The 23,658-nt window shown below is 47.1% G+C and overlaps 1 protein-coding gene across 1 annotated transcript in view; it reads left to right on the forward strand.

Moving 5' to 3' along the window:
* The first annotated feature begins 3,466 nt into the window (after positions 1-3,466).
* Positions 3,467-23,658, forward strand: part of GZF1 (GDNF inducible zinc finger protein 1) — a 26,306-nt gene continuing 6,114 nt past the window's right edge. The window contains exons 1-4 of the mRNA XM_068279622.1: positions 3,467-3,541; positions 7,887-9,260; positions 12,896-12,990; positions 19,927-20,094. Of these exons, the coding sequence (XP_068135723.1) occupies positions 7,909-9,260; positions 12,896-12,990; positions 19,927-20,094 (1,615 nt within the window). The 5' untranslated portion in view covers positions 3,467-3,541; positions 7,887-7,908. The remainder of the gene's footprint in view (positions 3,542-7,886; positions 9,261-12,895; positions 12,991-19,926; positions 20,095-23,658) is intronic.

A 23,658-nucleotide genomic window follows, 5' to 3' on the forward strand; every position in this document is an offset into this window, starting at 1 on the left:
ATCCCAACAAACCAGAATCCCACTGTAAAGCACAGTCCCGGCCACAATGCATGCCAGGAGAGGCAAGCGGCAATATATACTGGGAGCTGTAGTATGCATTGCGGCCAGGAGCACACTCTACAGCAGGATTCTTTTAGGTGCGGCCAGGTACAGCTGGCAACCATCACAGGAAACAAGGGGCTACATGAACAGTCCTACAGGTAAGAAAGTGTGCTCCCCTAACCCCCATCAGCATACTGAGTTCCAAACCTCCTTTATGGGGAGGTTCAATTTGGCAAAGAATAAAAATTCTACAGGTGCACATGAAGAAAACATGAGGCAAATGAAATCAGTGTAGCTTTATTTATCTGGGACTTCCTGCAGCCCCGAGAAGTCTGTGTCACTCGCCGCAGTTCTGCTGTCACCCATTCATCCACTCTGTATAGGTCAGCGGCTTCTGCGCATGCATGGGTGCATGCACCGCTCATGGTCACGCTTGTGGCCAGGAGTGTTCTGCGCAATAGTACTGCATAGAATGCTCCCAGGCAAGGCAGCACAAGCATCACACACACACACCCGTGCTTGCACAAAAGCCACCGCTACGGAGGGGACAACAGAAGAATGAGTGACAGCAGAACTGCAGGGAGGACTACACAGACTTTCAGCACTGAAGGAGGCTCCAGGTAAGTAAAGCTAAACTGATTTAAATGAACTGTAAACAAAAAATGAATAAAATTGCTTATTGTTTACAACATTAATTTATTATAGAATATTTAGTCAGCGTCTGCCCATAATAAAATCTTTCCTCTCTCTGATTTTTATTCTGAAATGTATCACTGGAGGCTTTAGTTCTGCCAGGTGATCTGTATGGAATGTTAGAGTTCTTCTATGCACAGAGGGAGATAATGGCTTCCTATTGCCAAGCAAGCACTATTTCCCTCAATGCAATGAGGATCACAGACAGCAAACTGTCAGGACCATATCATGATGGCATCACACTGTGGGAGGGGTGAAACCACAATATCAGTCATACAGACAGCAGGAGAGCCAGGCAATGTGCATTATTTAAAAGGAAATAAACAGGGTGCGCTCCTATAACTGGATGAAATCCAGCGGTGGTGGGCGAGCATTAGGAAAAACATTAGTGTGCGCGTAACTACATCAGTAGAGGTGGTGGGTGGGCATAGGCAAATATATTAGTGCACGCTCTTGAAAAACAGGAAGGACGTAACGATCGTCTGGTTGCTAAGCATATCGCTGTTTAAAGTTGTACTTTAGGTTGCTTAGCAACCAGACGATCGTTACGTCCTTCCTGTTTTTCAAGAGTGTGCACTAATATATTTGCCTATGCCCACCCACCACCTCTACTGATGTAGTTACGCGCACACTAATGTTTTTCCTAATGCCCGCCCACCACCGTTGGATTTCATCCAGTTATAGGAGCGCACCGCCCCGGCTTGTTGTATATTGCTGTTGCTACGCAACCCTGGGCGTTTTATGCGCCCTCCTATCCGCATGATATGCGCATACTAATATTGGTTCCACTCGGCCACCATCGGTGCGCCCGCAACGTTGCTAAGATACGTCTTTTTAACTTTGCCCGTCTGCGCCATGACGTCATCTGACGAAGGCGTGGAACGCCGAAACGCGTGATGACGTCCTAGGCGCAGGGCAGCTGCCGCAAACTCCTGTGTACCACATCCCGCTGGCGTGATCGGATCCATCGGATTACCACTACTACTGGCCATAGTGGGGAGGTAGCCAGATCGGTGATTTAACATCGAGGACACGGTGACACATTACATTGTGATGAGTTTTATTCTAAGTTGAACATTGTTGAGTTTTATTTTTTATCTTTGTGCAAGAAGGCTAGAAGCATAATTAAAAAAGTTAATGCACCAGAGAGCGCTCCTCTCCTTTTTCTTCTTTCTGTTTCTATCAGCATGTTTACCACAATCCCAGAGTAAACCAGGAGCAGCACTCATTGGTGGCTTAACAAGTACTTTTGGTGATACTAACTGGCTGAGCGCAGTGGAATAAGTTCGAATTGTTGTTTCTTCCTTGGTAATCAGACATTACACCTGCAGGTGTAGTTAGTGTTGTCCGGATCATGAACGATTCTGATCTTTGATCCGAATCTCTTTTGTGAGTCGAATCATCCGAATCATCAAAATTAGTGATTAGGATCGCAAAGGGGGCGGGGCCAGGAGCAACACGCCCCCTCTCAGCGGGCAGCAGGGTCCTGGAAGCAGAGCAGAGATGGATCGCTGTGTTGGAGGGGAGCCAGCCTTGCAAGGACAGGTAGATGAGAGAGAGGGGACATCGGTGCCACTGCCAGATATGTGTAGAGCACACATACTGGCTATAACGTGCTGCTCATTACAGGCTGTCTGTTCTGTAGTTGTGCACAGTAAACAAATTGGAAGCTTTTGGCTCAGCTCAGCTCAGTAACTTTGCAGGCACTGTGATTGCTGTGCAATATGATCCTCCTGCACTCGCTCTAAACTGCTGCACTTTACTTCTGGGAATGCTTTCTTTCACTGTGCAACGTTTGCATTCAGAGTATACAGATGAACATATAGGTGAAATATATGCAAAGCATGTGATTGCAGCATGTGGGTATTCTGTGCAAACAAACATTTCTGCTCTCTGCACGTCCCTCTTCCCTTCTCTGTCCACTCCCTGCCCTCTGTCCATCTTCTCCCCTTCTCTGTGTGTCCACCGTCCTGCTAGTCCTGCTAGTCATTTCACCCCCGAATGCTTCCCTTGTAAAATGATCCGAGATTCGAATCAAAAATCCGGATCTTTTCAATGATCCGATTCGAATCATCCAGATCATTGAAAAGATCCGAACCTTCGCATCTCTAGGTGTAGTGTCAGAATGGGCAGCCCCGCATGCGCAGTAATGCGTCCCATTAAATTGTGCAGCCACGTAAAACGTCCTAAATATCTCCGCTTCCGCACTACGTACACTCCCGAAATTTTCAGGGAATGGAGGGGACCCCCAGATCTAGCTCTGTGCCGAATTGCAGCCCCCGAGCCCCGCTGGTTCCCGAGACTGATTGCAGCAAACCTTTCTCGGGAACTAGCGGGGCTCGGGGGCTGCAATTCGACACAGAGCTAGATCTGGGGGTCCCCTCCCTCCCCTGAAAATTTCGGGAGTGTACGTGGTGCAGAAGCGGAGTATTTTCAGGTAAATAATGTCTAACTTCCCACTGAGCATGCGTGATACTCAGTGAGGAAGGCTGCTTCCGGGCTGCCCATTCTGACATTGCACCGGCAGGGCGACTCCGAAATAGCTGCTTCCTCAGCCAATCATGTCCATTCCCTGTCACTGTGACACTAGAAATTTGCATAACGCGCGCTGATTGATGCCTCAGCCAATCATCATTCTTCTCTCGTCCATTCCCTGTCAGTATGACATTGGGAATTTGCATAGCTGATGCTGATTGGCCAGAGTAGGATGGCGAAGTCTTTGCCTTGCTACCGTATATCTTCATCACTTCCGGTCCCACCGTATTCACCCGTGACTGTGCGACGCCTCCTATGAATGTGGAGGGAGGTATGTGAGTGACGGGCTGTCTGATGCGGGGGGAGCAGGATTGGGGAGGAAGATCAGGCAGGAGGAGACCCTCCCCAGCAGTCACCAAGTTGCGCCACCAGCAGTGCAATGAATTGTCACCTATTTAATATCCATGTCTTCTGTTTCTAAACCGCTGTGAGCTACATGTTATCTGGTATCATAATTTCCTTGCACTGGAAGTAATGCAAATATTATCTCGAGCACTGTGATGTTTCTGTGAGCAGCACTATAAAGTAGTGGACAGCATTCTTGCACTGTAGCCCTATATTTGCATGCCAGCCAGGCCACTGTATAAGTTTATATGTGTGTTTTCAAACCTCCCAAAATACACTCTAGTAGTAAGTGACTTCTACCTAAATTGGCCTTAGGTTGTGGTAGAGATAAAACCATGAGTGTGGTAGGCAGGCAGGGAGGGATTTGTGGCAAGGCAACATAGGCCGTGGCTTAGGGCACCAGAAATTCAGCCTTGTTTAGGGGTGGCTGAGTGAGAGGCAGTAAAAGTGGGGGCAGACAAAGAGCAAACGGAGCTATTGGTCATACCGCTGCTGCAGCCGGCACTCTCATCCGACTCCAAGATGAGTCCTCTGCCCCTCCAGCTCCACCAGTAAACACACTGTAGCCAGACCCGGACCGTTCCTGACCACCTGCTGCTATCTGCAAACTCTAATGCAGTGCGGCTGTGGACAGACCGGGTCTGGTGATAGTTGGCCTTGGGTGGTAAAAAGTACAAATCCTGCTGTGATGGTAGAGAAATAAGATTATTCGCTCTGTTCCTTTCTATTCTGATTTATTTTTCATCTTATTATTGTTATTTGAAAATAAGAACAGTGTTCTCCCCAGAATTTTTTTCCAACCGGGTGGCACGAAAAAGTAGCCGGGTGGGGCGAGATAAGAGAATGCAGGGCCGGTGCTTCTGTGTACAAGTCTGCTTACTGCAGAGGAGAAGGTGAGCTGATGACAGCCGGGTGCTCACCAAAACTAGCCGGGTGGAGCACCCGGCTAAAAGAGCCTGGGGAGAACACTAAAGAAATATATCAATTTAAAACCTGGGAATAAAGTTGACAGTAAATGGAACTTGAATGATGAAATGAAAAACGTTTTCAGTAAAAAAAATACATATATTTACACAGATCTGTACATCAGTCCTGAAAGAGGGACAAAGGGTGAAAGATGGACAGAGGGATTTGGTTCCCAAAGAGGGATTTGGTTCCCAACGAGGGACTGTCACTTCTGAAAAAGGCACAGTTGGGAGTTATGCACTTGTTCTGAGTGAGCAAAGTTGATTGTGTCCGGAGTCACTCTGCGTGTGAGAGGCCTCTGGCTATTCCTGTTATTTTGTGCTGCCTATAGATACACTGCCTGTGCAAATGTTAAATCCTTACTCCGCCCTTGTCCGTAAACTCAAATGCCACTACAGTACCCACGGGGCTTTGGGCATGCTTTATTAAACCTATTTGGTTGGTGGCTTGGATAATGTTCCCCACTGGGTCTTATTTACATATAAGGAGGTGGGCTTGAAGGCTATGAGGTCGGTACTAAAACTGGGGGTGGAGATAGTGAGTGATTGGTACTGGCCAATTGAGGATGACTAATTAATCAGTGCATGTGTGTTTTTGTACAGGAAGTGCGCAAGCATGGCAGGAAAAAGTGATGGGCAGCAGAGATTGTCATTGTATCGGCCAGGTGTGTTGCCATTACAGTGTAATGGCAACACCTCTATTGCAGCTCACAACGCATTCATTTTCAAAGCACAGCTGAACCATAGCCGTGATGGGCTGAGAAATGCACAGAATCTGTCCAGCAATGTATCTGCTGAGGCAGCAATTTCACTGTACGCATTGTCTAAAAAGGGGAGGGGGGATCAAACTCTATACAATAAAGAGATCTAATTTTATGGGAATCGGATAAAAACAATGCGTTGTACCAAAAATAGCAACATTTTTAATTTTGTGTTGAAAAACAAGAAACCTCAAGTTGGCATTGATGGGAATATCTGTACAATCTTTGGATGGTGTAGGATAGATTTTCAATTTCTTGATTTTTAACCCAAGCACTTTTTTTTTTTTTTCTGAGATTATATGCGTATTTCAATTTTGTTTTATGCTATTTACTAGGAAGACAACAGGAAGCGGAAATACATTGCAAAACTTTTAAAAAAAAGAAACCGCATACCATTTCGTTCCCATTGACTTTCATTATGTGCGTTTTTCATGTGTTTTTGAATATTATGCAACAAAACCTTTGTTTAAAAACGCATGTTTGAAAACGCATATGCGTGGTTTTTTTTTGGTTTTTTTTTTGCCTGCGGCCCATAGACTTCCATTAGCGGCAAAAACTCAGCATTTTCCTCAACGCTTGCGTTTCTGCTAAGTGTGCATCTAGCTTAAAAGGAAATAAATATGGCAGCCTCCATATCCCTCTCACCTCAGGTTCGATTTAAATAGCGCAATCCCAATCCTGCCCTTTTCTGAATGTTTCCACTGATGGCGAATCTGCAGTGTTTCCTCGCTTGCGAGCTGCACAGGGAAACTCCTATCTTTCGAGTGGCTTGTCTTCCAGATTGCACTTTGGTGTGAATCTGGACGGCTTGCTGCAGATTTGTGTAGCACGCAGCTGAATCCCTATAGCCATGCATGGCACGGCTTAGAGATACGGGCTGTGGCTACACAGCAGAACAGGAGCTCAATGGGAAATGGCCGTGGCTCCCAGTGCAAGTAAGGCTGGATTCACAGTGCTCGGTTACATTGCAGAATAATTCTGCATGTCAACTCACTGCTCATACAATTCCATGGGGCTGTTCACATCTGTGTTATAATGGATCACATTATTTTAACTCAGTGCATGCAGGCAGTCGGAGTCATATGATTTTTGTACCAAATCCACAGCCCTGGTAAGTATTGGACTAAGGAGTCGGAGTCGAGGAGTTGGACCCATTTTGGGTACCTGGAGTTGGTTTCATAAACTGAGGAGTCGGAGCTGGAGTCGGATGATTTTTGTACTGACTCCACACCTCTGCTCGTGACTGCACTCCCGCAGTGTATGAACGCATTAGTTCCCCCATCCACACACACGCCACCACCTCACTCGCGTTTGCTTTAAGTAGCAGGGGGACTAGAAGGAGCATAACATAGCAACAGTGGCACTTTACGCAATTTTGTTGCTGGCAAATAGTTGTACTATCCAGCAACAACTTTTAGGGCATGAACACTTTTGTGCATTGCATATTAGTCTTTAATATTGATGTGTTGCTAAAATGCTCAGAAGTGCACAAAGGTGCTTAAGCCCCGAGGCCTTGTTCACATTGCGTTCCGCTCGCGTGGCCGTTCCCGTTGGCCGTTTTTTAATTTTTTTTTTTTTCCCTGATCCCTGTGTGTTGTACGTTTTTTTGTTAAGTGCTTTTCTAAGCGCTTTTGCAGAGCAATTGCGTTTTTTCGCTTCCTGATGTTAGTCAGGAAGTGAACTCTTTGATCCGGAAAATAATAAATATAATGCATTTATTCTTAAAACCACTGATGCAGTCGCTGCACAAATCAATTTTGTGAGCGTTTTGCGTTTTCCTATACTTCCCATTGAGGCAGAATCGCCTCAAAAATGGCCCATGCAGCGCTTTTCTGAGCGGATCGGAAACTAACCGCTTAGATGTGAACTCTGTCATAGAGAGTCATTGCACAAGCGCTTTCAGGGCTATTTTGAAAATCGCCAGAGCTTAAAAAAATGTCAAACACCCCCTAGTGTGAATGAGCCCTGAGTTAATTGGTATGAATGTTACCCATAAATATTTAAAATAACGTTTCAACATTTTGCAATTGAAAAACAAAAAGTAGGTGTAATGCTGGGAGCACACAATAGTTTTTTCGGCAAATTTATTGTCCGCTTTTTATTTTTATTTTTTTTATTGAATTCCACTCACTTCCATGAGAAATAGATCAGAAAAACTATCAATCAGATCGGACCTTTCTGAAATGATCTATCAAGCCATCTATCTGCCAAACAAATCCTGCTGTATTTCCAGCATTAAAGTACTATTACAATTATTCTGAGTATTTTCTTGCTTGCTGGTGGCTTATAAGGCATTTTATTGACAAGGGGTGAAAATATCTCCTAGGAGACAACACAGGAGAAAAAGTTAATTTGCATATGGGCCATCGTTCTTATTGGTAAGTGAAGTCCCAGCACTTTCAGCTAAATATGAGCTCTTTCTTGGACTGACGCAAGTGATTGTCTCTGTTTTGTAAAGGTTTACAGAATATATTAGCACAACATAAATTATGGAAATGAAAAATGTGTTATTTTCACTCACTGGCTATTACTCTTTGTTTTCCAGATTCCAGTCGAACGCTTCTGCAATGGAAAGCACTCATGTCTTGCTGGAGTCTAAGTCCCTGCCTGACCACCTCCTGCAGGAAATGCACAAGCTACAGCAGCTGGGCCACCTATGCGATGTAACTGTAAGGGTGGAGTATGAGGGGTCTGCCGAGGAGTTCGCTGCCCACAAGGCAGTCTTGGCTGCCTCCAGCACTTATTTCAAGGAGATATTAACCAATGACAAGCTGTTGGGCTGTACCTCTGTTGTGCTGAATGAAATAGCAGCTGTGGACTTCACTTCTTTCCTACAGTTTGTCTATACTTCCAAGGTCGAAGTAGAAGAAGACAGACTCCAGCGTATGAGCGACCTGGCAGAAAAAATCAGATGCGTGGATCTGATTGAAATCTGTAGCCAGCATAAAAAGAAGTTGCTGGAAGAATCGGTGTGGTTGGACCTGCAGAACATTGCAGAATCTCAGGAGGCCGAGGACGACATGCAGGAACTGCATATAAATTCTCTTACGGACATACAGTCTTCTGGAGAAGATGATGTTCCGGTCACCAGTAGCTCCTCTACCTTTCCAAGTGGGCAAGAAGGCAAAATCAGTGGAGAGTCTTGCATGGACTCTTCAATAATAGTTGTCGAAGAGTACACCGAACAGAAGAGGGAACAATTAAAACACTCGCCAGCCAAATCCAGAAGATCGAGTGGTCGCCTAGCTGGAAAGAAAGCTGTTGTTGAAATTCCTAAGAAGAAATATACACGGCGACTTCGGGAACAGCAGGACAGTGAAGACATTGACTCTTTGCTGAATGGGATAGGGAAGGAACAAGAGCTGTGCCATGAGGAACTAATGGATGAGCAGACTGAGGACAGTATTAAAGCTGAGGAGGATGAGGATAGCCCATGTGAACTGGGGGAGAATGGGAAAACCAATCATGATGATGATGAAGATAATAGCCAATCAGCTGATAAAGGAGTTGAATGCCCCATCTGTGGGGAGAACTTTGTGGATGAAAAGGCATACTTGAAGCACTCCAAGCAGAATCATGGCGGTACTGAGGAGATCTACCAGTGTGACACTTGCAATCAGACGTTTGCTAATAAGTGCAACTTGAAAAGCCACCAGCGTCACGTTCACAGCAGTGAGCGGCATTTCCCCTGTGAGCTGTGTGGCAAAAAGTTCAAGAGGAAAAAAGACATTAAGAGGCATATTTTGCAAGTCCACGAGGGGGGCGGTGAAAGGCATTTTTGTCAAGAGTGTGGGAAAGGCTTAAGCTCTAAGACTGCTTTGAGGCTTCACGAAAGAACTCATACAGGCGATAAACCCTTCAAATGTTCCATGTGTAATGCCAGGTTTTCCCAGACATCCGCACTAAAAACTCACATGAGGTAAGTGTTCACTCCGGCGCACAAGCAGCGGATATAGGGTGCTTCAATGTAAATGGAGGAAATGCTGCAGGTTAACTGGGCACTTCATATTTCACACCCCCAAACCCACAGTATCGTACATACCCTAAACTTTGGGCAGCATGGTGGCCTAGTGGTTAGCACTCTCGCCTTTAGTTTTTGAACTAACCTTTGGTTAGAATCTCAGCCAGGGCACTGTCTGCATGGAGTTTGTATGTTCTACCGGTGCCTGCGTGGGCGAACAGTTGCATGTATGCTGGATTAATGATTCAGTATTATTGACTTTGTAGTGAGAGGGATATGTGGGCGGCCATATTTTATTTCCTTTTTAAACAATCAGTGATGCTTGCATCACACCTGAATCAAGCATGCAGTTAATGTCCCCTGATTGTGGGCAGCACAGGGGCGTGGTGGAAAGCACTCTCGCCTTCCTGCGCTGGGTCCCCAGGTTTGAATCCCAGCCGGGGTACTGCCTTGTTCTCCCCGTTGTCTGTATGGGGTTTTTCTCGGCACTCCGGTTTCCTCCCACATCCCAAAAACATTCAGTTAAGTTATTAGCTTCACCCTAAATTGGCCCTGGACTACCATGCATACGCTACATAATACATATTTGGACATATGACTATGGTAGCGATTAGATTATAAATACTACATAATATTAATTGTATAGAATAATTGTAATGAGATCACCTGATCTGAATACTCATTCTGGATTTGTGGCTAAAAGCATTAGGCAGTGGATTAACAAGACAGCCAGGGAGTCAGCATTGGTTAATAGGACAAAGTTCCTCTCACTACACAGTCACTATAAGAGCCATCACTGTCCCATACATCTGCACAGATTCAGATGATTTCCTGGGACATAGGCAAAAAAAAGGATTTGCATGCTGCTGTCCATGGTTCTAAAGTGATGCATAATAATTTTTGCATTTCTGACAAAGGGAAGTAATCGCATTATTATGTTTTAAAGGACACCTGAAGTCAATAAGATACTAGTTGGAAGCTCCTGCATGGTCCTGAGGCTTCCTGGATCCCCATACAGCCCACTGTTCCAGTGCAGGGTCCTCCTGGCCTTGCTCTGGGCTGTGGATGAGTGCATCTGATGTGGGCATGCACAAGTAAGATCCTCCGAGTACACAAGCTTTTTGCCTTACTTGCGAAGGCAATTGTCCATGGGCACGCTGGCAACCAAAAGAAACCATTTCATTGTTGCCAATGGAATAGGTACAGAGGGACAATGGAATGGTGGGCTGGAGGAGGACGCCTCTGGGCCATCTAGAGACTTCCAACTGCTGAGGTAAGTATAACTTTTTATCTTACTACAGGCGTACTTTAACCACTTAAAGCGGATCCGAGATGAAAAACTTAACTATAACAAGTAACTTGTCTATATATCTTATCTAAAGTTTAGATTGTTTACGCAGCAAATCTAGCTTCAATAGAATATGATTATTTCTTCCTGTGATACAATGACAGCAGCCATGTTGTTTGTAAACATTACACACAGTCAAGCTTATCTGCAGCCTGTGAAAAAAAACCTAATCCTCCCTCCTCCCCTCTGCCTCTGAAATCTCTGGCTAGTAATACCTGCCCAGACTGAGCTCCCATGAGCCCTTGCTACTGTCTGAAAATGCCAAGGCTCTCTGAAAATCTGTGGGCGAGGCTTGTTTAGTTTATAGGGAATTAGAGTATTAAAACAAAAAAGTATTTGGCTTGAGGAATGCCTTATAAACAATAGGAAGGGAACACAATTATGCAATGAGTAAAAGTTCATCTCGGATCCACTTTAAGGACCACAGGCTGTACCCCCTCCACCCACCCCCCCCAGTGACCAGGCTATTTTTTACAAATTAGGCCACTGCAGCTGTAAGGGCTTGCTGCAGGGCCATACAACTCGGGGCACAAGTGATTTTCTCTGTTGGGATGTTTATTTTTTTATTTTTTATAAATTTGCTATTTTTTTTTATTTTAGACCCTCCCTACCCCCGCCGGCCAATCCCTGCGATCATCTATCATAGACATCAGCCTATGAGAGCCGATCGCTCTCTGTGCCTCTCCACGGGACAGCCGAGTGTCATGACTGTCCCCAGTACAGCGCTGCTGTAGATTGCAGCGCCGTACAATGTAAATAGATGGCGGTCTCGCCATCTAATAGTCTCCTAGTGGCGATCGCCACTGGGAGACTGATGATGGAGCGTGCGATCTCCTGCAAAACACGCCCCCAGGACTGCACGCCATTTGTCGTGGAGCGGTCTTTAGGTAGTTAACGTGAATCTCCAGACTAAAAATCGACTCAGCAGCACTGAAAAGGCCTGGTGTTTCTTTAACAGTTTCACAGCATCAGAACTTTGTTTCTCTTATACAAGCCTCATTTTAGCTGCACAGAAGAAAACTGCCCGGGGCATTTTTCTCCTGATGCTGTGCAAAGCATGATGGGATTTCTGATGTTGTTCTCGTTCTGCTGTTTTGGTGCAAATTTTTACATTTTGAATTTAACATTTGAAGCCTAGCGCATGCAGCTGGGAGGGGTTATCAGGACACAGGACAGTTGGAACTGTGTCTTATGCTCTCTGTCATCTCCTTTCAACCAGAAATATGGCTGCCTCCATGAATCACAAACATTTGCCTGTTCTTTTAAAACTGGGTGGGTAAAAAATTATATTACCTATCTATTCTAATTAACATAACTAATGTAACTTAATGACAGTATGTTTGTTTAGACTTAAGTTCCCCTTTTAAGGGGCAGTCCTGTACACTATATATAGTGTTTTTGTAGAAGACTTCAAGATTCTTCCAGAAGTCCATTGCACACAATTTTGGTGGTTGTAAGTCATCTTAATTAATGGGGGGGGGGGGGGCTTGTAAAAATAAATAAGGCTGCTTTCTAAAGCTGCAGTGAGCAGGATGTTTTGCATGTTTAAAACAACCAAGATCAGCAAATCCATCTGCTTCCAGCACAGAGGATGCCTGTACTGTGCCTTATTAATATTTAGTATTTATATAGTGCTGACATCTTCCGAGGTGCTATACAGAGCATATTGTCTTATCACTTAACTGTCCCTCAGAGGGGCTCACAATCTAATCCCTACCATAGTCATATGTCTATGTATGTATCGTGTAGTGTATGTATCATAGTCTAGGGCCAATTTAGGGGGAAGCCAATTAACTTATCTGTATATTTTTTGGATGTGGGAGGAAATCTGAGTGCCTGAAGGAAACCATGCAGACACGAGGAGACCATACAAACTCCATGCAGATGGTGCCTTGACTGGGATTCGAACCGGAGATCCAGCACTGCAAGGCACGACTGCTAATCACCATGCGCCCGTGCTGCATCTGCATTCCCTCAGTGAAGTCCAATGCAGGCACCCGTGATCCAGAAGTACAGAGAAGGTCATAGGCTTGAGTCCTCCCACTGGGAAATTTCACCCTGAGTTTGCAGATTATTTTCTTGAGGCACTGAATATGGAAATGCATGCAATGAGAAACCTCTCCATAACAATCTTGCAGCTGGAACTTTTCATGATTTTAGTTCAGCTGTCAGGTGACTTACCTGTAGCTGTGTCTGATGATGCGGTGGTTTTATTCACAGGAACATTTTTGTTCTTTTTCACCAGAATTCACACTGGAGAAAAACCATTTGCCTGTGAAGAATGCGGAGCCAAATTTACACAGAACCACATGCTGATTTATCACAAACGCTGTCACACAGGTAACCATATACCAAAAGGACAATAATGTAGGAGTGCCTGAAAAGGTCATATGTATGTTATAACTGCATGATACTGCAGGGGGCGCTGTAATGAGGGGCTGTGTCTTGCACACAAGGAAGTGAATACAAATTATTGAAGCTCCACATTTCTTTCATTTTACTGCTGTTTGCAAAATAAGTCTCTCAGCTTTTCCCCAGATACAAGGGGTTAAACCATCTAGTTAGGGGACCTTTATGAGGCTTCTTACTGTGGAAATAAACCTTTTTCTGCTTTAGTGTACCAAGTCTGTTGGTAGACATGGTAGTCTAAACACAGTCGAGATAGCCCTGACCAGCAGCCTCTGCCAGGAATGTAGCATGAACAGCCACCCTGGTGTGCCGCAGGAATATCCAGAGTGCTGGATCACCTCTGCCGAGCGTATTATTTGCTTCCTTGCTGCGCTGTCCCCCCCCCCCCCCCCCCCATAGGCAACAGAATGCGTCACTAGGCTGTAGGCTAGTGAGGTGTCTGTACAGCACTCCAGCATGGAGCGTGGCCTGAGAGACTGCGGGCAACAATCATTGTGCATAGGCACCCTTAAAGGACAACGGAAGTGAGAGGTATATGGAGGTTGCCATATATATTTTATACAGCACCAGTTGCCTGGCAGCCCTGCTGATCCTCTGCCTCTAATACTTTTAGCCATAGGCCCTGAACAAGCATGCAGCAGGTCAGGTTTTTCTGACATTGTCAGATGTGACAAGATTAGCTGCGTGCTTGTTTCTGGTCTGATTCAGACACTACTGCAGCCACATGGATCAGCCAGGCTTCCAGGCAACTGGTATTGTTTAAAAGTAAATAAATATGGCAACCTCCATATACCTCTCACTTCAGTTGTCGTTTAAGGTGCTTACACATGTACAGTTGTTGTCACCCGTAGGGATCAGAACTCTACGCCTGAGTTCACAGTTTGGGGCGAGTTCTGTACAGATGTATCTCTAGCCTAGAAGCTAGTAATTTGTTCTGCTGCTAAGGCGGAGGTATGACAAATTGCGCATGATGGAGCAGAAGAGGATATGAGCAGAACAATAGCATCTGCCTGCACTCAGACAAGTTGATCCAACAGGATGGATCTCTCTGTGCATTGGGCCTGCCATATACATGGTAAATTCTTGGCAGAGACAGCCACCTCAGCTAAAAACCATCTTGCATGTGCGCAAGGTTTAAAGTAAGCTTGAAGGTTTAAAAAAAATGTTCTGACATCGGTAGGGGGCAAGCCTCTGTATTCCCCAGGGGCTTTCCAGGACCCATCCGCTGCCAGCCACGACCCTCTTGTGCACATCAACTTTCTCTCCAGGAGTGCACCTTTGCTTTTGCATTATTGTCCTTGAGAAAGAGACACATCGTCTCGAAGCGTTGGCATGTTTTAATATGCAGCAATAAACACAGTTAAAATGAACCTCCGGACTAAAAATCTGCTCAGCAGAACTGAAAAAGCTTGGTGTTTCTTTAACAGTTTCACAGCATCAGAACTTTGTTTTTCTTACCAAAGCATCATTTTTAGCTGCATTTTTAGCTGAGCTCCACCCATCAAAGAAAATAAGCCCAGGCTTTTTTTTCCTGATGCTGTGCAGAACATGATGGGATTTCCTATGTTGTTGTTCACGTTGCCTAGCAACTGGGAGAGGTGCTCAGGACAGTTGGAACTGTGTCTCAGGCTCCCTGTCACCTCCTTTCAACCAAAAAGATGGCTGCCATCATGAAATCAAACATTTGCCTGTTCTTTTAAAACAGTGTGGGTAAGAGATTATATTACCTATCTATTTTATTAACATAACTAATGTAACTTAACCACTTCAGGATTCTGCGTACGCTTAACTACGCCCCTGAATCCTGAAGTGGTTTCCATGGGTACGAGCGGCCGTTCCATGTCAGTTCACGGAGGGTGTCTCCGTGAGCACCCTGCGAGCCGCCGATCGCAGCTCGCAGGGTAAATGTAAACACACGGGGAAGATCTTCCCCGGTGTTTACATGTAAACGGCGCTGCTGCGCAGCAGCGCCGTGGCAGAGATCGGCGATCCCCGGCCTCTGATTGGCCGGGGACCGCCGGCACCTGATAGGCTGAAGCCTATCCTATCCGGCGCAGGACGGCTTTCCGTCCTGCGCCGCACACAGGGGACGGGAGAGGGAGGGAAGGAGGCAGAGGGAGGACTAGTGCTGCGGAGGGGGGCTTTGAGGAGCCCCCCCCCCCCCCCCCCGCTAGGCACAGCAGCGCGGCGGCGATCAGACCCCCCCAGCAGGACATCCCCCTAGTGGGGAAAAAAGGGGGGAGGTCTGATCGCCCTGCCTGATTTCTGATCTGTGCTGCGGGCTGAAGAGCCCCCGCAGCACAGATCAGCCAAACCACCCGGTATCCGAAAGTGGTTAATGACAGTATGTTTGTTTAGGCTGGAGTTCAAGGGTAGTGTGGCTCTCTGCGCCCATGGGCAGTGTGCAGTCGCTAGCAATATTCAGCATTGTTGTTGAATATTGAAAAAGAGGTTCCAGCACAGGAACGTAGGGACTTTGGACAATCCAGAGGCTTTCCCCTACTGAGGTAAAAACATTTTTTTTTTTTTTTAAGTGACTTCAGGTACCCTTTAAAGGGAAGGTTCAGGGAAACCTTTAAAAAAATAAAAATCCATATCCACTTACCTGGGGCTTCCTCCAGCCCGTGGCAGGCAGGAGGTGCCCTCGCCGCCGCTCCAGAGGCTTCCGGTCGTCTTCGGTGGCCGACCCGACCTGGCCAGGCCGGCTGCCAGGTCGGGCTCTTCTGCGTCCCACGCGGGCGCGCTGAGGTCATCGGACGTCCTCCGGGCTGTAAAGCCCGGAGGACGTCCGATGACGTCAGCGCGCCCGCGTGGGACGCAGAAGAGCCCGTCCTTGGAGCGCAGAAGAGCCCGACCTGGCAGCCGGTCTGGCCAGGTCGGGTCGGCCACCGAAGACGACCGGAAGCCTCTGGAGCGGCGGCGAGGGCACCTCCTGCCTGCCACGGGCTGGAGGAAGCCCCAGGTAAGTGGATATGGATTTTTATTTTTTTAAAGGTTTCCCTGAACCTTCCGTTTAAAGAGAAACTCCAACCAAGAATTGAACTTTATCCCAATCAGTAGCTGATACCCCCTTTTACATGAGAAATAGAATGATTTTCACAAACAGACCATCAGGGGGCGCTGTGTGACTAATTTTGTGCTGAAACCCCTCCCACAAGAGGCTCTGAATACCGCGGTACTCTGGGCAAACTGCCACAATGTAACAATGTTCACAGACAGGAAATGGCTGTTTAAAGCTGTCTCTAACAGCCAGAGCAGCTAGAAACTGCTACATAACTTGCCCACAGTAACAATGTCACCATGTAATACATGTCAGAATGTGAATCTGGGAGAGGAAAGATTTTACAATGAGCAAACACTGACTAAATCATTTATACATAATTATTGTAAAAATGAAGCACTTTTTTTTATTAAATTATTTTCACTGGAGTTCCTCTTTAAGAGTGGATAGAAACAATTGGATAATGCAAAAGTGTATTTCTCAGTTACACCCTCTGATACAAATTTATCAGGTAATGGTCAGGAGTAAATGCAAGCTGTGGCTGGAACACACACCTTGTTGTCTTAGCAACCGACATTTGAATCTTGACTAGGACAAGCCTTTATCATTGTAATATATGGGTGTATTCAGTAAATAGTAGTAACATTGTTGTACATCGGTAGCACAAGGCAATTTTATATTGCTTATGCCAGTTACATAGCACATGTTGCACAACTCCTATTACTGAGGTGCACATTGTTTACTTAGTTAATGTCGGTTGCGCTAATTGTGCACCTTGCGCTATGTAGCTGGTGTAAGTAATGGTAAATGCTGTGTGCTACTTGCACACACTAGTTTAACCACTACCATAGTTTCGCCAGTCAAATCCATTTTTTCCTAAGAAGCTTTTTGCATGTTTTCTTTTCCTTTCAATGTTTGTCTTTTTGCCCCTTGTAGATGTTGCCTTGTGATGCAATACCTTTATTTAGCCAGCAGATGGCAAACTTGTGCTCATAAAACAGATTTGTATAGAGGCATACCATTATTATTATTATTATTATTATTATTATTATTTATTTATAAAGTGCCAACATATTATGCAGCACTGGACAATAAATAGGGATACATACATTGCAACAAGGGGTGACAGACAGAGAGGTAGCAAACGGTTATGCAACATAGCACAAGGTTATACATACAATCAGGGTATAAAATGCGGTTTACAGAGACCCGGCAAAACAAGTGCTAGTTAGTCCATGAGAAGGGTGTAATTGCCGGGGTACTAAAATTAAGAAGGACACACTAAGGGAAGGGCGAGGCCCTGCCAAGGCTTACAATCTAAAGGGTGGGGGGACACATAAGGTAGGACTATGGAAAGGGTGATTGACAGAGTTATGGTGGTTGTGGGGTAGGCTTAACCACTTAAGGACCAGGGGATTTTCTTCTGATCGGTGCTGCGTGGACTCTCCAGCCCGCAGCACCGATCAGGAAATAGCCAGGGCGATCAGACAGCGGGGATTTCTTTCCCGCGTGTTTACATTTTGCCGGCGAGCCGCGATCGGCGGCTCTCCGGCTGTTCACGGAGACACCCTCCGTGAACTGGCATGGAGATACCGACGCCTATGGGCGTTAGGCGGTCGTTAAGTGGTTAAAGAAATGTGTTTTGAGGGCTTGCTTGAAGGTGTTGAAGGAAGGAGCGAGTCTGAGGGGAAGTGGAAGGGAGTTCCATAGGGTGGGGGCAGCTCTTGAGAAATCTTGTAAGCGTGCATGGGAATGAGAAATGCGTGGGGAGGTCAGGCGGAGATCATTGGAGGACCGGGGGGGGGGGGGGGGGGACAGGCATATATCTGTTGACGAGCTCAGAAATGTAGGTTGGGCAGGTCTTGTGCACAGATTTGTAGGTAAGGCACAAAGCCTTAAAACTGATCCTGAAGCTGATAAGGAGCCAGTGTAGGGCTTCGCAGAGGGGAGAAGTGGATACCTAGTAGTGGGAAAGTCTGATGAGTCTAGCTGCTGCATTCATGACTGATTGAAGGGGTTCAATGCGTTTTTAAGGGGAGGCCAGATAGTACGGCATTGCAGTAGTCAAGGCGGGAGATGATGAGGGCATGGATGAGAAGCTTGGTAGTGTCTGGGGTCAGAAAGGGGCGGATTTTGGAGATGTTTCGAAGGTGGAAGTTGCAGGTTCTGGTAACATTTTGGATATGTTGGCTGAACATATCCAAATGTGGTTATGCTAAAATAATTGCTTAAAAAGAAACCTGTTGACCCGGGCACTTTGGGTAGACTCCTGCTTCTCCTTCCCTGTTTCATAGGACAGTACATGGCACTAGATTAATCACAGAGCGTATGATGCGGCTCTGCCTGCTCAAACAGAGTTGACCGAATAATCGCCAAACAACTATATTACCCATCAATGCTAGAAAGTCTCTACAAGGCTTAAAGCAAACATGAGATTGACAGGACAAGAAGTTTGATACTTACCTTGGTCGAAAGAAAAGATTTCCCCTGTCCTCCTCCCGACCGCCCATCTAGTGCTGGGATCCTCAAAAGTTTGTGAACAAGCTTCTGTACGTGAATGGGCATGGCTCCCGTACGTGAATAGGTATGGCCGCACTTGCGCATGTGCAGTAGTAAGGAGCCATTGCTTAGGTTTGGCAGAAAAAGCTGAGCGCTGCATGCTACTGAGGAGCGTGAGACCCCTGCGCAATGCAGCCGAGCTTTACTGACAAGCCTTTGTTGCTGAGCTTTGGGCGGGGGGGGGGCACTCAGTGCTGTAACGGCAAGGCAAAGGGGGACGGGGGAATCCAGAGGCTTTCCCTCTACTTAGGTAAGTACCCATGGTGCAACTAGTTGAAAAAAAATCCTTCTCCACCACACTAGGCTGTCCAGTCGGCTTTCTTCTGGTGCTTTAATCACGCATGCCCAATCCAGATGCGCTCGTCCATGGCTGGCAGCGCCCACAGAAGTAACTAGTAAAAAAAGCTTTTGTCTAATACGTTTTTAAAGGGACACTATGCTGGAATGGTAGGAAGAGGGCTTTCGGTGGGCTGTATGAGGATTCGGGAAGCCTCTGGACCATCCCGGAGCTTCCAACTACTGAGGTAAGGATTAGCTTGTGTGCCCTACAAAGGACAGTAAGTGATTTCACTTGTTCATTGTTCTGTGGAAAACATTAGTGTATGAATGCCTAAAGTTGTGACAGGTACTCTTGGCTATCTGGGCAGAGCGCTTATCACAGGGAAGTCTTCATTTTATATTGTTCCTTCGTGTCACTAAAGGTGGCCATACACTGGTCGATTTGCCATCAGATTCGACCAACAGATAGATCCCTATCTGATCAAATCTGATCAGAGAGGGATCGTATGGCTGCCTTTACTACAAACAGATGGTGAATCGATTTCAGCCTGAAATCGATTCACCATCTGTGAAGCTAATGCCGCTCTACTGTTTAAACTTCCTGTCAGGACAGGAAGAAGTGAAGCCTGCCGGAGTCCAGAGGAGAAGGAGCAGCGGGGACAGAGGGGATACGCGCCGGCAGGATCAGGTAATGTATTGTCGGTCGTCGGACATTCGAACACCGCTATTGACGCACTCCCGACCCGCCGGCGATCGAGCGAAATCTACCACGCAGACAGATCGACAGGAACAATCGCTTTCGGACGGAAATCGATCGGCGTTTGCGCAACGATTTCACAGCAGATTCGATCACAGTGATTGAATCTGCTGTATATCGGCAGGAAATAGTATTAGTGTATGGGCCCCTTAATTCACATTAATGTTGGTCTGTGTATTCTTTACTTTTTGAATACTGTATATCAGTCCATTTGCTAATCTAGCTGTCCTGCAGAATACGTTGTCACTTGTCACCTGTGTTGCTTACGTAGGAGAGAGACCTTTCATGTGTGAAACGTGTGGAAAAAGTTTTGCTTCAAAAGAATATCTAAAGCATCACAACCGCATTCACACTGGAGCCAAACCCTTCAAATGTGACATCTGCTTCCGAACGTTCGCTCAGAGGAACTCCCTCTACCAGCACATTAAGGTTCACACTGGTAAGAGCTATGCATATGTCTGTAGTGTGGGGGGAGGGGTCTTTCTTTCTCCACAGCTTAAAGTGTACCCGAGGCAATATGTGACATAAGATAAACGTGTATGTACAGTGCAAAACATATTAATAACCAGGCTGTTTTACTTGATTTATTTTGCTGCCTGAAAGAGTTAATTTCTAGGCATGGAAGTGACAGCTTCTGTCTTGTTGGTACCTTGTTTGGGAATATAGTAATCTTCACTGATAAGCTAATTACAGCCATAAACGTTTTCCTGGCAGAATACAACTTCTGAGAGCAGAGGGAGATAAAATACATGAACTATTGACTTTTGTCTAACTCAGGGACACTTAATAGGCTGCCACTGAGCAGAGGCAACAAAACATTCAATCTACTTTGTAACTGTTTATATATAAAATAAACCCATGGGATATCCTATATAAAAAAATAATAATAATATTAGGAGAATAAACACAATTGTTTATCTCATCAGTATATTTTCATCTCGGGTTTAATTTAACCACTTCAGTACCAGCACCCTCTGCCCCCTTAAGGACCAGAGGGTGCTGGTACAGTAAACCGCCGCTTCTCGACGAATCGCCGCTCCCGACTGTCACACCGCTCTGTCCCCGCCGCAGGTTGCTTTCTCTGCCATCGCTATGACTGCAGAGCGCTGTGCGCCGGTCAGGAGCCACTTTCATTGGCTCCTGACCCTGTCACTCAATGTAAGCCAATGGGAACGGCTTACAGGAATGACAGGGCCAGGAGCCAATGAAAACGGCTCCTGCCCGGTGCACAGTGCTCTGCCGTCATAGAGGCGGCAGGGCAGCACATTGCGGCGGGGGCACGCGGTCAATGGGACGTAGAGTTTACGTCAGGTCAAAATCGCGGCGCCGCCCACCATAGATTTAAACTGCGTTGGTCCGCAGGTAGTTAAAGTTTAATTGTATTTTGCAAGGGTGTTGTTTAACCACTTGCCGCCCGCACGCTTATACCGTGTGTCGGCAAAGTGGCAGCTGCAGGACCAGCGACGCAGTTCTGCGTCGCCGGCTGCAGGCTAATTAATCAGGAAGCAGCCGCTCGCGCGAGCGGCTGCTTCCTGTCAATTCACGGCGGGAGGCTCCGTGAAAAGCCTGCGGGCCGCCGATCTGTAAACACAAGCGGAAATAATCCGCTTTGTTCACATTGTACGGCGCTGCTGCGCAGCAGCGCCGTAAGGCAGATCGGCGATCCCCGGCCAATCAGCGGCCGGGGGTCGCCGACAGGGGACAGCCTGTCACTGGCTGCACAGGACGGATAGCCTCCACCGGGGGTGGACAGGTAGGAGAGGGAGGGGAGGAATCTCGCCGCGGAGGGGGCTTTGAGGTGCCCCCCCCCCGCAACACCCAGCAGGCAGAAGCGATCAGACCCCCCCCCCCAGCACATCATCCCCCTAATGGGGAAAAAAGGGGGGCGATCTGGTCGCTCTACCTGCACCCTGATCTGTGCTGGGGGCTGCACAGCCCACCCAGCACAGATCGGCTAAAACAGCGCTGGTCCTTAAGGGGGGGGTAAAGTGTGGGTCCTCAAGTGGTTAAAAGGGAATTTATTGCTTATACTCAAAATCAACTTCTGCCATTTTTACTCACTCTACTATAAAAAATAAGGTTGACAACTTATACACGTGTCCCTTTTTTTCTTAATTAGAATTGTGTTTAAAATGCCCAAATTCCATTGCAGAGTGGCAGAAGGAAACGGCGTGATACATTATTTATTAAAGAGAGTCTGAAGCCAATTAAAATACTTTTTTACCTGCTATTTATGTAAAGCAATATGAGCAGTGCTGAAACACTGCATTCCCGCAGCAGAACGAGTGCTTTATAACCTCCAAATTCCCAGGGCAAAAATCAGGGAGCGCTTCCTGGTAGAGGCAAAGCTTTGTGCTGTAGCTCTCTCTACTGGATTCACTCTCCGCCGATCGCCGCCTCTCCTCGCCCCTCTCATTCTTCTTTCACTGAGAGGGGCGGGGAGAAGCAGAGATTGACTCCAGAAGAGGGAGAGCTACAGCGCAAAGCTCTGCCTGGAAAAGTCGTGGAATTTTGCCCCGGGATTAGGGGGGGGGGGGGGATCCTAAAGGAAAGTGTGTGTGTGTGGGAGGGGGGGGGTTCCTAGTGGAAAGTGTGCGTCCTAGGGGGGGGGGGGGGGCGCTAGGGTGCAGTGGCATAGCTAGCATAGTTGCCCCAGTGTAGGGAGTTTAGTTGCCCCAGTATGGCTAGTATAGTGCCCAGTATAGCTAAGATGGTGCTCAGTATAGCGCCCCAGTATAGCTAGTATAGTGCCCAGTATAGGTAGGTAGTGCCCAGTATAGCGCCCCAGTATAGCCAGTATAGTGCCCAGTTTAGCTAGTATAGTGCTCAGTATAGGTAGGTAGTGCCCCAGTATAGCCAGTATAGATCCCCAGTATGGGTAGGTGGTGCCCGTCCCCGCCGCTGTTATTACCTTAACAGCGGCCGCTCTCCCCTCTCCGGCGCGTGTACTTATTCCAGCAGCATCTCCCGGCTGCTGTCTGTGATGCGGCTTCCTGTAGCGGCGATGTGTATCGCCGTTACTATGGGAACCGAGCCCTGCTTCCTGCCGCATCACACACAGCAGCCGGGAGATGCTGCTGGAATAAGTACATGCGCTGGAGAGGGGAGAGTTGCCGTTGTTAAGGGAATAACAGCGGCGGGGACGGGCGGGTGGCACCACCTACCCATACCAAAGTACACACGTATAAGGAAGTGGCCGCTGCTAAGGTAATAACGGGGACGGGCGGGGGGAAGAGGACAGTCCTGCGGTCCAACTGGGAACGTCCCGTGGACCACCAGTGGGCCGCGGACCACAGGTTGGGGACCCCCGCTTTAAGCCATAGACTCTGAACAAGGGTGTGTGATTTAGACCCTACTGACCTGAAAGCAGGACTGCCAGGCACCTGGTATTGTTTAACCACTTGACTACCAGAGCAATTTTCACCTTTCAGCGCTCCTTCCATTCATTCTTCTATAACTTTATCATTACTTATCGCAATGAAATGAACTATATCTTGTTTTTTCTGCCACCAATTAGGCTTTCTTTGGGTGGTACATTTTGCTAAGAGCTACTTAAATGCATACTGTAAATGCATTTTAAAGAGACACTGAAACGAGAATAAATCTCGCTTCAGTGCTTATATTCAGCAGGGGCATGTGTGCCCCTGCTAAAACGCCGCTATCCCGCGGCTAAACGGGGGTCACTTACCCCCCAAATCCCCCCCCCCCCCTGCAAAATCTACTATACAACTTGGTCGTAGATTTTGCTGCTGTTGAGGCAGGGCTAACGGCTGCAGCCCTGCCTCTCAGCGCGTCTATCAGCGGCGCATCGCCGCCTCTCCCCCGCCCCTCTCAGCGAAGGAAGACTGAGGGGGCGGGGGAGAGGCAGAGATACGCGCTGACAGGCGCGCGTGAGGCAGGGCTGCGGCGGTTAGCCCTGCCTCTATGCGGAAGAGATCCCCGGGAACAACGGAGGGGATTTGGGGGGTAAGGGACCCCCGTTTAGCCGCGTGATAGCGGCGTT

This window comes from Hyperolius riggenbachi, chromosome 4, assembly GCF_040937935.1.
Source record: "Hyperolius riggenbachi isolate aHypRig1 chromosome 4, aHypRig1.pri, whole genome shotgun sequence".
Classification (NCBI taxonomy): Eukaryota; Metazoa; Chordata; class Amphibia; order Anura; family Hyperoliidae; genus Hyperolius; species Hyperolius riggenbachi.